The sequence below is a fragment of the Esox lucius genome, chromosome 21 (assembly GCF_011004845.1).
Source record: "Esox lucius isolate fEsoLuc1 chromosome 21, fEsoLuc1.pri, whole genome shotgun sequence".
Classification (NCBI taxonomy): Eukaryota; Metazoa; Chordata; class Actinopteri; order Esociformes; family Esocidae; genus Esox; species Esox lucius.
Genome location: NC_047589.1, coordinates 32,154,682 through 32,169,574, shown reverse-complemented (window position 1 = coordinate 32,169,574; position 14,893 = coordinate 32,154,682). Strand labels below are relative to the sequence as shown.

The following is a 14,893-nucleotide window of genomic DNA, read 5'->3' as shown; positions in this document are numbered from 1 at the left end:
GCATCAACTGCAAGATGCTATCCTATCAATATGGGCCAACATTTCTAAAAAATGCTTTCAGCACCTTGTTGAATCAATGCCATGTTGAATTAATTCAGTTCTTAAGGCGAAAGGGGGTCAAACACAGTATTAGTATGGTGTTCCTAATAATCCTTTAGAGTGAGTGTATATCCTTCTCCACTTTTGGGAGGGATGTTCACCCTAAACCAAAAGGGATATCCACGCGGGGGGTTGGGGGGTGAAGTCACCCTGACCTTCCTCCCAGAGATAGTAAACTTGTCCTTAAGGACCAAAACAAACTTTCTTACTTGGTAGTCAAAAACTTACTTGGATTTCAACAGCATATTTGCAGATAAGTTTTATTACCCAGGGGGGTGGCAGGAGTCAGCTCCCTAAATACCACAAAAGTGAAATGTTGGGGAATGATTAAATCACTCATTTCTGGTAAATATAAAAATAAAACAAACCACCTTCCATGGTGGTTTTACCCAATTATTTGTAAGTAGCTGGTTATGAGTCGAATTCTGCTGAGGGTTTTAAATAATGTAACATCATTCCAAATGATAACTTCTTGAGTACAGTAGAGGCTGCTTGTGGAGTTTTGCTTTTATAAAGCTGTGTTAGGGTTAGTTGTTTTAATATATTCTTAGCTCAGTACATGCATTCTCTTCTCTAGGCTGCCTCAGAGTAAAAGCTTTACTTCAGTGTTCTCTGGAAACCCGATGGAGGTTTGACTGTTTCAGAACCTACACCATTATTATAAAACATGACTTTCCTGAACACCTTGGTAACGCTGGAATGACTGTCCGGCTGTCCTATCTGTAGCCTGATGTGAATGTAGGTCATGTTGTGACCTCAATAAGACTGACAGCCACAGAAGTTGATGAAACAGCATTTATAATGCACAGGACAGGAAGCTGGCTGAGAGAAGCTTCTCAGGGAATCTGACTAAATGAACAAAATATGGGAGAATTTGGTTAACAATCTTTCTGGTTTTTTAACTAATAAAATCACCAGTATTTTGCAAGTTTAATTTGAATTTGTTTAGTGAATCTTGTCCAGTTTGATTTGTGAACAAAGATGATGAAACCTTGGATGCAGATAGTCTACCTGCCACTTTGCCAAATAAAATCCAAATGTGTTTAAGCAGGATAACGTTTCAGACATATTTCTTAGTTGAGCTGTCTTCTAAAAATGTAGCAGTCTGTGTGTCAGGTTCTGGCATGGTCAAACAGAAAATCAAAACACGTAGGAAGCCAAACGTTCAGCTCAGTCATCAACAGTCAATGTTCCTGAGACTGAAGGCTTCTGAAGGGGCCAGTCACAGATAATGTAGTTAGTCTCACTGTCACCTATGTTCTAGCAGAGAAGAGGTGCATTGTGGTTTTAAAGAACAGGGAACACCAGAAGCAGAACATACATCTTCACACTTCCTGAGGGGACAAAGCTGTCACTAATAAATGAAAAAGTTTGAGAGAATTATTCTTTATTTTTTTCCAAGGATTACCCTGTTTTTTTTACGTTTGAAGTCCATTTCCTGATTATGGCATTCCTGCAATGTACATTTTGCCATTCTATTTTTTTGTCAATCAGGATGTACTTTTCAGTACCTACACTCTTGGAGAACTTTTGAGAGAATTTCTATCTGTTCTATCTGAATGAAGTTAAAGTGCTGTCAAAGGAAATGGAATCTGGGTTCTCATGGTTTTTCAACTCGACAGTCAGTCTCCAGGTCAGTGCCAGGCTCAACAGTCATCTGTCTTGTAGTCTGTCAATGTCTCAGTGCGAGGGAAGACTCCAATTCCCATGGTTCAATGGGGTTGTGTGTGTCACACCAGAGGCAGGAGCCAGCCCAAACTCTAGGGGGTGGAGCCTGCAAAGGAAGGAATGCATGATGGGAGGAGGGGAGGGAGAACAAAACAGCCTCTACCCCTCAACACCGCTCCGTGTACACAAGTCAATTAATGCCGACCAATCAATGGCTTTAGAAAGACGAGGCGGGTTCGTAGAGGTGCCTTCTGGGGGTGGGACTGGGAATCTACAGGGCCCAGAGTCCAGTGACCAATCACCTTCCAGATCAATCATGCAGTCACACAGTCCAGGTGGATGTAATCAAATGGGCATCAGGATTGAAGGGAGCTGGGTTGAGATGGATTGGGGGTGGTGGTGCTGGTTGAGGAAGTTGTGCTGTGGGACCACAGAGTGGAGCCCAAAATCAGAGAGAGAATTGTCCATCTGGACTGCACCACGCAGGTCTCTATCACACTTTAATCACGATGATTATTACATGACTTTCTCTGGTGGTAAGAGATCAGGGAGGGGTGCCTTATAGCTGGAAGCCATCCATTGGCGCGTCACACTGCTGGAAGAGAAACTGCTGCTTCTGGAGGTCTACGTCAGGGGCCAGGGCTGGGTCTTCATCGTCTGGGCTGAAGTAACGCTCGATCAGGTCAAACGCCTTCTGGTAGATCTCCTGGTTCTCATGACCCTGTAGGAACTCCAGCTTGTCCAGACCTGGAAGGACAATACCAGATTTTATAAAGACAGGACCTGCTCGCTGATCCTAACCCTGTTATATAGATCCTTCCAATTAACGCCAAACCTGTTACCTAGAACCTGCTAGTTAACACTAACCCTGTTACATAGATGCTGCTAGTTAACCCCAAACCTGTTACATAGATCCTGCTAGTTAACCCCAAACCTGTTACATAGAACCTGCTAGTTAACCCCAAACCTGTTACATAGAACCTGCTAGTTAACCCCAAACCTGTTACATAGATCCTGCTAGTTAACCCCAAACCTGTTACATAGAACCTGCTAGTTAACACTAACCCTGTTACATAGATGCTGCTAGTTAACCCCAAACCTGTTACATAGATCCTGCTAGTTAACCCCAAACCTGTTACATAGAACCTGCTAGTTAACCCCAAACCTGTTACATAGAACCTGCTAGGTAACCCCAAACCTGTTACATAGATCCTGCTAGTTAACCCCAAACCTGTTACATAGAACCTGCTAGTTAACCCCAAACCTGTTACATAGATCCTGCTAGTTAACCCCAAACATGTTACATAGAACCTGCTAGTTAACCCTAACCCTATAATATAAAACCTGCTAGTTAACCCCAAACCTGTTACATAGAATCTGCTAGGTAACCCAAACCTGTTACATAGAACATGCTAGTTAACCCCAAACCTGTTACATAGAATCTGCTAGTTAACCGCAAACCTGTTACATAGAACCTGCTAGTTAACACTAACCCTGTTACATAAAACCTGCTAGTTAACCCTAACCCTATAATATAATCCCTGGTAGTTAACCCCAAACCTGTTACATAGAACCTGCTAGGTAACCCCAAACCTGTTACATAGAATGTGCTAGTTAACCCCAAACCTGTTACATAGAACCTGCTAGGTAACCCCAAACCTGTTACATAGAACGTGCTAGTTAACCCCAAACCTGTTACATAGAACCTTCCAATTAATGCCTCCCCTATACAGCTCCAGAATTGTTTTTCCATTCCTTTCCTAAAAAAGTTGACATGGAAAGTTTTCAGTGAGGAACAGAAGCGCTCAATTTGCAGTGGTCTTTTAATTTAAACCCTTCTGTTCCTCACTCAACCTTTTTGGAAAGGAAAGAAAAAGGTGCAGTGGTAAAAGAATATTCCAGAGCTATACATGCGCAGTAAGGGTTGACCCCTGCCTTTTATTGGCTGTGTGTGTGTTTACCATATGCCTCCTCTATACATGCACAGTAAGGGTTGACCCCTGCCCCTCTCTTGGCCTCCAGCTCTCCCAGTCTCAGGATGTTCTCCAGTCCGTTCAGAGACACCTGGATGATCTTACTGTCTAGCACCGTCAGTAGGTCACACAGGGGCTTGATACAGCCCAGATCCACCAGCTGCCTGCAACAGGAACACAATCAGGGTCAGAGTTCAGCCATGGAGGTTGGGGGTCAGTGTTAGGGTCAGGCGTTAGTGGTACCTGATCTGTTCTGCGGAGCCTCCTGAAGTAGCATTGGTGATGGCCCAGGCCGCCTCCTTCCTGGTTCGAAACTCTGCGGTCTGCAGGATGTTGATAAGGGGGGGTAGCAGGCCAGCGTCCAAAACCATCTGGACACAGACAGGTCAATGGTTAGAGGTCAGGTTAGCGGGCTGCCTGCACTAATCTGTTTTACACCTTGCAAATGTTAATGGGACAATGCTAAAGCAGTTCATTCACAACATCCTGTCATGATACCCAGAAATATTTCCTTCTGAAGTTGACATTGTCTGATGAACCCTGTTTAGGTCTCAGAAAGTCAAATTTCCATCATCCCCGCCACACTCAGCCCTACCTGTATCTGTGCTCTGTTTCCATCATCCCCGCCACACTCAGCCCTACTTGTATCTGTGCTCTGTTTCCATCAGCCCCGCCACACTCAGCCCTACCTGTATCTGTGCTCTGTTTCCATCATCCCCGCCACACTCAGCCCTACTTGTATCTGTGCTCTGTTTCCATCAGCCCCGCCACACTCAGCCCTACCTGTATCTGTGCTCTGTTTCCATCAGCCCCGCCACACTCAGCCCTACCTGTATCTGTGCTCTGTTTCCTGCTGTGATATTGGAGATGGTCCAGCAGGCCTCCTTCTTGATGGACTCCTTAGGGGAGCTGAGGAGCTGGAGAAGAGATTGCAGCGCAGAGCAGTTCAGAATCACCTGGAGCACAGGAACACACCGGTCAAATCACCATAGTAACACACCTGTCACATCACCACGCTGACATTCTATGAATAATAACTATACTGAAATAGGCGTTTAAAATTGTATTGGTAGCAAACACGGTAGCAGATGTATACACTGTAGACATCTGATCACTCAGAATCAGAAACAACACTGTCATATACCCACCTGACACACACACATCCCATAACTGAGGTCAGCCAACACATCTAGAGACACTTTTAGATTACTATTCTAGGGCTGCTAATACTAATCAAACATTTAAATAATGTAAAATATTTGACAAAGACTGTTTTTGATCCCACAACAAGGGAAACAAGACACTAAGCTTACAGAGCAAAACAAAGTAATCAGACTAGTTACGTTTAATATGCAGGTCATTAAGTAGATGCTCTTATCTAGATAACATTTCATACTGGTCCCCTGTGAGAAAAGAATCCACTCCCTTGGAAGGGGGACCATTGTCTATCAACGCAGCTACACAGGATCACTACAAACACAGGTTCCTGTAGGTGTTTTACCTGTGTCTGCAAGTCATCTCCTGTCACAATGTTCCCCACAGCTCTCAGAGCAGGAGAGACCACCTTATAGTCAGAGTGGCTGAAACAGAAAGACCAACTTATAGTCAGAGTGGCTGAAACAGAAAGACCAACTTATAGTCAGCGTGGCTGAAACAGAAAGACCAACTTATAGTCAGAGTGGCTGAAACAGAAAGGGCAACTTAGACAGAGCGGCCGAAACAGAAAGAACAACTTAGTCAGAGTGGCTGAAACAGAAAGACCAACTTATAGTCAGAGTGGCTGAAACAGAAAGACCAACTTATAGTCAGCGTGGCTGAAACAGAAAGAGCAACTTAGTCAGAGCGGCTGAAACAGAAAGACCAACTTATAGTCAGAGTGGCTGAAACAGAAAGACCAACTTATAGTCAGAGTGGCTGAAACAGAAAGACCAACTTATAGTCAGAGTGGCTGAAACAGAAAGACCAACTTATAGTCAGAGTGGCTGAAACAGAAAGACCAACTTATAGTCAGAGTGGCTGAAACAGAAAGAACAACTTAGTCAGAGCGGCTGAAACAGAAAGAGCAACTTAGAGTGGCTGAAACAGAAAGACCAACTTATAGTCAGAGTGGTTGAAACCGAAAGAGCAACTCAGTCAGAGTGGCTGAAACAAAAAGAGCAACTTATAGTCAGAGTCTAACAGCAGTAATTACCACCATGGTTTAATATATTCAAGGTCTTACAGCAGTAATTAACACCATTGTTTAATATATTCAAGGTCTTACAGCAGTAATTACCACCATGGTTTAATATATTAAACGTCTTACAGCAGTAATTAACACCATGGTTTAATATATTGAAGGTCTTACTGCAGTAATTGACACCATGGTTTAATATATTAAAAGTCTTACAGCAGTAGTGCTACCAGCCTATGACAGACTCCAGAGTCAATGACAGCTTGGATCTTGTCGTTGGGTCCATCTGACAGGTAGGACAGGGCCCAGCAGGCGTCAGCCAGGATGTCTGTATCATTGACAAACAGCAGCCAGGACAAAACACTCAGACAGGGAGACACCTGAGGACGGACAGAAGGCAATGCCACAGTCAAGCTGTCACCTAGGTAATGTCGTACTTTAGTTTTGATGTTAACTTGGTGACATATGCTGTGTTACCTTGGTGGTGTGAAACGTGTCGTGTTACCTTGGTGATGTGAAACGTGTCGTGTTACCTTGGTGATGTGCCAAGTGTCGTGTTACCTTTGTGATGTGCCAAGTGTCGTGTTACCTTGGTGAAGTCTGGGGGCGGGTTCTTCCCTCTACACAGATTGGACAGAGCCCACACTGCATTCCTCATCATTGTCAGACGGTTCTGTTTGGCCAGCAACCTGAGACATACACAACATATACCTTAACACACAACAACTTAACACAACCTGACACTCCTGGAGATCTACCCTCCTGAAGGTTATAACCAAAACCCTGTCCCTGGAGATCTACCCTCCTGAAGGTTATAACCAAAACCCTGTCCCTGGAGATCTACCCTCCTGAAGGTTATAACCAAAACCCTGTCCCTGGAGATCTACCCTCCTGAAAGTTATAACCAAAACCCTGTCCCTGGAGATCTACCCTCCTGAAAGTTATAACCAAAACCCTGTCCCTGGAGATCTACCCTCCTGTAGGATATAACCAAAACCCTGTCCCTGGAGATCTATCCTCCTGAAAGTTATAACCAAAACCCTGTCCCTGGAGATCTACCCTCCTAAAGGTTATAACCAAAACCCTGTCCCTGGAGATCTACCCTCCTGAAGGTTATAACCAAAACCCTGTCCCTGGAGATCTACCCTCCTGAAGGTTATAACCAACACCCAGTCCCTGGAGATCTACCCTCCTGAAGGTTATAACCAAAACCCTGTCCCTGGAGATCTACCCTCCTGAAGGTTATAACCAAAACCCTGTTCCTGGAGATCTACCCTCCTGAAGGTTATAACCAACACCCAGTCCCTGGAGATCTACCCTCCTGAACATTCTGGAGAAAGGAGGATACAGCAGGACTTACTGTACAAGAGAAGGGAAAATGTTGCAGTACCTGCTGTACTAGAGAAGGGAGAATGTTGCAGTACCTGCTGTACTAGAGAAGGGAAAATGTTGCAGTACCTACGGTACTAGAGAAGGGAGAATGTTGTAGTACTTACTGTATTAGAGAAGGGAGAATGTTGCAGTACTTACTGTACTACAGAAGGGAGAATGTTGTAGTACTTACTGTATTAGAGAAGGGAGGATGTTGCAGTACTTACTGTATTAGAGAAGGGAGGATGTTGCAGTACTTACTGTATTAGAGAAGGGAGGATGTTGCAGTACTTACTGTATTAGAGAAGGGAGAAGGTTGCAGTACTTACTGTATTAGAGAAGGGAGGATGTTGCAGTACTTACTGTATTAGAGAAGGGAGAAGGTTGCAGTACTTACTGTATTAGAGAAGGGAGAATGTTGCAGTACTTACTGTATTAGAGAAGGGAGGATGTTGCAGTACTTACTGTATTAGAGAAGGGAGGATGTTGCAGTACTTACTGTATTAGAGAAGGGAGGATGTTGCAGTACTTACTGTATTAGAGAAGGGAGAATGTTGCAGTACTTACTGTATTAGAGAAGGGAGGATGTTGCAGTACTTACTGTATTAGAGAAGGGAGGATGTTGCAGTACTTACTGTATTAGAGAAGGGAGAATGTTGCAGTACTTACTGTATTAGAGAAGGGAGGATGTTGCAGTACTTACTGTATTAGAGAAGGGAGGATGTTGCAGTACTTACTGTATTAGAGAAGGGAGGATGTTGCAGTCCACTACATAGTCTCTACACTCTGTGCTGTCTCCTGCTATGTTCCCCAGGGCCCACACTGCCTGCAGAGGCATTTAGACAGCACACCTCAGTTCAACAGAGTTTATCATGTCCTCAGCATACTGTAGTCATATTAAATGACTGACTGGACGGATATCAGCACCTGATACAAGCTATCAAACATTGTCTCGGGATGTTAACACTAGAGATCCCTGTAATCTCCACCACGTTAGGTAGATCAGGTAGTTTTTCGGCACCACACATGTATAAATTCAAAGATCCATTTAAATGAATGAATTGGTGCCTCTAGGGCAATTCAAAAGGACGATAGAGGAATACTTCCTTGGAGAATGTGTGTGTCTCGTGAATTGTGTGTTCATGTTTTGACACAAGTATGCTCCCCATAAAACATAAAACATACAAAAATACAGCTTCCAACAGTAAGAACATCAAAGATTTATCAGGTAATATGACTGCAAAGATGTCAAGACCGGTAATCTGACTGGACAGACACCAAGACCTGTAATCTGACTGGACAGACACCAAGACTTGTAATCTGACTGGACAGACACCAAGACTTGTAATCTGACTGGACAGACACCAAGACCTGTAATCTGACTGGACAGACACCAAGACCTGTAATCTGACTGGACAGACACCAAGACCTGTAATCTGACTGGACAGACACCAAGACCTGTAATCTGACTGGACAGACACCAAGACTTGTAATCTGACTGGACAGACACCAAGACCTGTAATCTGACTGGACAGACACCAAGACCTGTAATCTGACTGGACAGACACCAAGACTTGTAATCTGACTGGACAGACACCAAGACCTGTAATCTGACTGGACAGACACCAAGACCTGTAATCTGACTGGACAGACACCAAGACCTGTAATCTGACTGGACAGACACCAAGACCTGTAATCTGACTGGACAGACACCAAGACCTGTAATCTGACTGGACAGACACCAAGACAGGAGAAATAATTTAACTGACAGTTATTCCAGGATGAATGTGTTCTTACACCTACCTGTTCCTGAACATCCTCAAAGTCAGAGGTCAGCATCTCAATGAAGATGGGGACAGCGCCAGCCTGGATCACCACACGGGTCTGATGTGATGTCCCCGACGCAATGTTGGTCAGCACCCACGCTGCCTCAAACTACACACACCATAATTGTCAACATCACTGCCATCACCATTAACACCATCATCATCGTGTTCACTTGTAATGCTCTGTAACCACATGGCGCAGTGTTTTGGGGCGTGTACCTGTAATGTGCAGTTTTCCCTTCTCTTCAGGAACTCAACAAAGCGATCAACTACTCCTGGGCTGGCAATGACCTCATCAATGGGGGGGTTTGGCTCTGTTTAAGACAGTCAACATTACATACTGGTTTTAGAACAGCTGTTAAGGATGGTTATAACAGGTATTACGACTGGTTAAACAAGCTAATCTGACTAGTTAATTAAGTATCTGCAAAACAGCCGTGTTTCTGATAGGAGTCCGTTAGCAGAATGCAACGAATGTCCAATGAAGAAAAAAATTATTAATTATTTAAGCAATAAACTTGTTGCCGTGAGAACTGTTCCTTTTTCGGGACTTTGATGGAGATAGGATGTAAACGACCATTACCATCAGATTTTTTAATAGCCAAAATACACTCACCTAAAGGATTATTAGGAACACCTGTTCAATTTCTCATGAATGCAATTATCTAATCAACCAATCACATGGCAGTTGCTTCAATGCATTTAGGGGTGTGATCCTGGTCAAGACAATCTCCTGAACTCCAAACTGAATGTCAGAATGGGAAAGAAAGGTGATTTAAGCAATTTTGAGCATGGCATGGTTGTTGGTGCCAGACGGGCCGGTCTGAGTATTTCACAATCTGCTCAGTTACTGGGATTTTCACGCACAACCATTTCTAGGGTTTACAAAGAATGGTGTGAAAAGGGAAAAACATCCAGTATGCGGCAGTCCTGGGGGCGAAAATGCCTTGTTGATGCTAGAGGTCAGAGGAGAATGGGCCGACTGATTCAAGCTGATAGAAGAGCAACTTTGACTGAAATAACCACTCGTTACAACCAAGGTATGCAGCAAAGCATTTGTGAAGCCACAACACGCACAACCATGAGGCGGATGGGCTACAACAGCAGAAGACCCCACCGGGTACCACTCATCTCCACTACAAATAGGAAAAAGAGGCTACAATTTGCACGAGCTCACCAAAATTGGACAGTTGAAGACTGGAAGAATGTTGCCTGGTCTGATGAGTCTCGATTTCTGTTGACACATTCAGATGGTAGAGTCAGAATTTGGCGTAAACAGAATGAGAACATGGATCCATCATGCCTTGTTACCACTGTGCAGGCTGGTGGTGGTGTAATGGTGTGGGGGATGTTTTCTTGGCACACTTTAGGCCCCTTAGTGCCAATTGGGCATTGTTTAAATGCCACGGCCTACCTGAGCATTGTTTCTGACCATGTCCATCCCTTTATGACCACCATGTACCCATCCTTTGATGGCTACTTCCAGCAGGATAATGCACCATGTCACAAAGCTCGAATCATTTCAAATTGGTTTCTTGAACATAACAATGAGTTCACTGTACTGAAATGGTCCCCACAGTCACCAGATCTCAACCCAATAGAGCATCTTTGGGATGTGGTGGAACGGGAGCTTTGTGCCCTGGATGTGCATCCCACAAAACATTTCTAAAGAATTCTTTCAGCACCTTGTTGAATCAATGCCACGTAGAATTAAGGCAGTTCTGAAGGCGAAAGGGGTCAAACACAGTATTTGTATGGTGTTCCTAATAATCCTTTAGGTGAGTGTATTTCCCCAATTACACCATAAACAACTGAGGATACAGTGTAATGTTTGTAAATAATAAATATATTCGAAGTAACAAGTGATTTTATAAAAATGTGGTCTACATCTTGTGACCTGTTGCTCTAAACAAAATTACAGATAAACATTTTAGTTACCTCTTTAAGGGGAGATGGTTACCAGGTTAACGAATCCAAATGCACAAGTGTTTTCTGCACCTTTCGACTCTACTAGAAACACTCGGTAGCCTGTATTTGACTATTCTGTAGTAAACTGACCACTGCGCTAGCAGTTGCAGATTCATTGTAGATGGGTGTTGAACTCACCTTTAGATAGAAGTTTCCTGAAGCGCTGCGTGCCTATCAGGTGCTGTTCTGGAGAACTGGAGAATATCATCTGAGTCATGTCTTCTGAGATCACACCACCCTGGATAAAATCATACACAGGGTTAGTAATTTTTTTGGACAAAAGTATAGTAAAACCGCTGTATGTGTGTGTGTGTGTGTGTGTGTGTGTGTGTGTGTAATACAGGTTTGTGTGTTCATGTAGGGACCTGACATGGGTAATGTTTAGGGAAAAACTTTTGGGCATAGTCTTAGAATTTGGGTTACTTTCACCTTTGAGCATTACCAGTTAGGTGTAGGGTTAGTGTTGGGGTGTATGGCTAGGTTAGGTTCAGGGAAAAATGATAGGTGACTAAGGTTAGAGTAAGGTTATGCATCGGAAACATGGATTTCTGTGTAAATGTTTTATGTCACCATAAGGATAAAAAACAAATTGTATGAGTGTCTCACCACTAGCTGGTCCATGTTGTAGACCTGGGACTCCAGGTTGGTGCTGTCTCCCATCCCATCCTCCTCCACAGCTCCAACCTCTTCCACTGTTGTCACATTCCTCCGCTTGAACAACTGCAACAATACTAAACTGTTTAGAACCTCTACCACTCTGTTTAGAACCTCTACCACACTGTTTAGAACCTCTCCCAACACTGTTTAGAACCTCTCCCACACTGTTTAGAACCTCTCCCAACACTGTTTAGACCCTCTCCCACACTGTTTAGAACCTCTACCACACTGTTTAGAACCTCTCCCAACACTGTTTAGAACCTCTCCCAACACTGTTTAGAACCTCTCCCAACACTGTTTAGACCCTCTACCACACTGTTTAGACCCTCTACCACACTGTTTAGAACCTCTACCACACTGCTTAGACCCTCTACCACACTGCTTAGACCCTCTACCACACTGTTTAGAACCTCTACCACACTGTTTAGACCTTCTACCACACTGTTTAGAACCTCTACCACACTGTTTAGAACCTCTACCACACTGTTTAGAACCTCTACCACACTGTTTAGAACCTCTACCACACTGTTTAGAACCTCTACCACACTGTTTAGACGTGAAATTACACTATTTGGAAGTCATATGACACTGCTTATATCTTACAGAAAAACTCTACAACACTCTCTCTCTCCCAACACTCTCTCTCTCTCCCAACACTCTCTCTCTCTCCCAACACTCTCTCTCTCTCCCAACACTCTCTCTCTCTCCCAACACTCTCTCTCCCCCAACACTCTCTCTCTCCCCCAACACTCTCTCTCTCCCACCTCCTCTCTGATGATGTCTCTGTCCACCCTTGACTCACCTGTTCATCTTTCTTCTGTTTGCGTAGCTGTAGGCCTTCCTCCTCCCTCCTCCTCCTCATCTCATCTGTGTTCAGTGACTTGTTCTTGTAGCTCTTGAGCCGTGCATTTTCCTTTAACTGGCTCATCCTGGAAGCTACAGACACACAGACACAATACCATCCTGTAGATACACACCATTCTTCAGATACAGTCAGACACTATAGCATCCTGTAGATACAGACACTATAGCATCCTGTAGATACAGACACTATACCATCCTGTAGATACAGACACTATACCATCCTGTAGATACAGACACTATACCATCCTGTAGATACAGACACTATACCATCCTGTAGATACAGACACTATACCATCCTGTAGATACAGACACTATACCATCCTGTAGATACAGACACTATACCATCCTGTAGATACAGACACTCTACCATCCTGTAGATACAGACACTCTACCATCCTGTAGATACAGACACTCTACCATCCTGTAGATACAGACACTCTACCATCCTGTAGATACAGACACTCTACCATCCTGTAGATACAGACACTCTACCATCCTGTAGATACAGACACTCTACCATCCTGTAGATACAGACACTCTACCATCCTGTAGATACAGACACTCTACCATCCTGTAGATACAGACACTATACCATCCTGTAGATACAGACACTATACCATCCTGTAGATACAGACACTCTACCATCCTGTAGATACAGACACTCTACCATCCTGTAGATACAGACACAATACCATCCTGTAGATACAGACACTATACCATCCTGCAGATACAGACATGATAAAATCCAGAAAACATAGACCATCCTTTAGATACTGTCCTACAGATACAGACACAATACCATCCTGTAGATACAGACCATCCTACAGATACAGACACAATATCATCCAATAGACACAGACTGTCATTTAGATACAGACACTATAGAATACTAAAGGCTACAGATATCGATAACTATACATCCTAAAGGCTACAAGCAGGCAGATACAGACACTATAGCATCTCCATACTAAATGTGCAACTCACTTGCAGCTCAGTCTCCTGTCATAGCGGTCTCCTGTATGTATACTGTTTTGTAAACTGGTCAAATATAAGCATTTCCACAGCAAAGATCAGATTCTTATCAAGTCACACAACCTACAGCAGTCTAGCTGTCAGTAATGTCCCTAACCCTATCAATAAAAACACCAATAGTAACGTTTTTCTTTAAGATCTAAAAACTATTTTAACCCCAGAAGAACTGTTTTATTATCCATTAATAATTGTCATTGAGAGTTAAAAACAGAATCAATGTATTCAAAACCTGAAAGAATTCAACTTACATTTTGGGGAAAATATATAACATTTTATTTAACCTTAAAATTCAACCTATGTAGCTGCTTATTACACTTTATTTGGCCAGACATGCTGACAAAGGACTGCAGAACTTCCTGTCCTAACAGTAGGCCATGGGAAACACAAGCATGGGACAAAATAAGAATGTCTCTATTTGTGATTCAGTAGCATTTTCTATTTTTCTCTATAAATGTTACATTTGTTTGTTTTAGTTGCAAGAATGGGTTTGAGACCACTGGGTGAAATCTACAGACACACACATTCAACTAGCTAGACTTACTTACTATAAACATGCAAATTGCCAAATAACATGTTATCCGAGATTTGACTAAATTAATCAAGAAGATACAGGTCTGTTAGTGATCCCACTTAGCCAGGGCATCGCCAGCTCTCGTTGCTCATCGTTAAAGTTAACTGCCTAGTATAAAACTGGCTGCGAAGGACCTTGGCACAGTATAAGAACAGCGTAGCGGGCTAGCTGGCCAACATGTAAACACAGGACAATCGTACAGTACTGACAACGCTAACGCCCCAGGCATACTGTCTGTAGCCACATCTAGTTTTGCTAGTTAGTTACACCTGTAGTTGGGAAGTTATTTTGAGCTAACACGCGTCATCAGTTAATAAAGATGGCACGGAGACAATAAGGAAACCAACAGAATGTGTGGTGGAGTAAAACACAGTTATCACAAAGCATGGCTAGCAATCAGCAGGCTAACTCGTTAGCTATGACCAGAGAGCAATGAAATATACAAACGGAACGTCGTGGTTTGCGAACGGTATCTACATTATTCTACTAATCTACGTTATAAATGAACTTTCCTGGTATGGCACATTTGGGTCCCATAATTTAATACTATATATAAAATAGGTTTCTGTATTATTTTTTTTTAAAGGAAAATGTCACTGACCTGTCAAATTGGGTTGTCCCCCACTTCGTTAGGCCACCACTTCCACAGAAGCCGCCGGTGTTTGGTGAAACTGCGCATGTGCAACATGCC

General features: G+C 43.3%; 1 protein-coding gene across 3 annotated transcripts; it reads right to left on the bottom strand.

The window, feature by feature from the left end:
• Positions 1–341: 341 nt before the first annotated feature.
• kpna1 (karyopherin alpha 1 (importin alpha 5)) lies at positions 342–14,893 on the bottom strand. 3 transcript variants are annotated; one of them, XM_034289405.1, is made up of 15 exons: positions 14,804–14,893; positions 12,538–12,671; positions 11,685–11,798; positions 11,217–11,316; positions 10,288–10,344; positions 9,330–9,424; positions 9,088–9,219; positions 8,022–8,110; positions 6,503–6,602; positions 6,130–6,293; positions 5,242–5,320; positions 4,571–4,696; positions 3,984–4,111; positions 3,729–3,904; positions 342–2,514 (listed from the first exon to the last, which is right to left on the bottom strand). In XM_034289405.1, exons 2-15 carry the CDS (start codon positions 12,661–12,663, stop codon positions 2,327–2,329), a joined length of 1,674 nt encoding a protein of 557 aa, XP_034145296.1. In that variant the 5' UTR covers positions 12,664–12,671; positions 14,804–14,893; the 3' UTR covers positions 342–2,326. The 3 variants fall into 3 exon arrangements, with proteins under 3 accessions (XP_034145296.1, XP_034145297.1, XP_034145298.1); XM_034289406.1 differs by having other exon boundaries at positions 2,327–2,514; positions 12,538–12,698; positions 14,804–14,864; XM_034289407.1 differs by lacking the exon at positions 10,288–10,344 and having other exon boundaries at positions 2,327–2,514.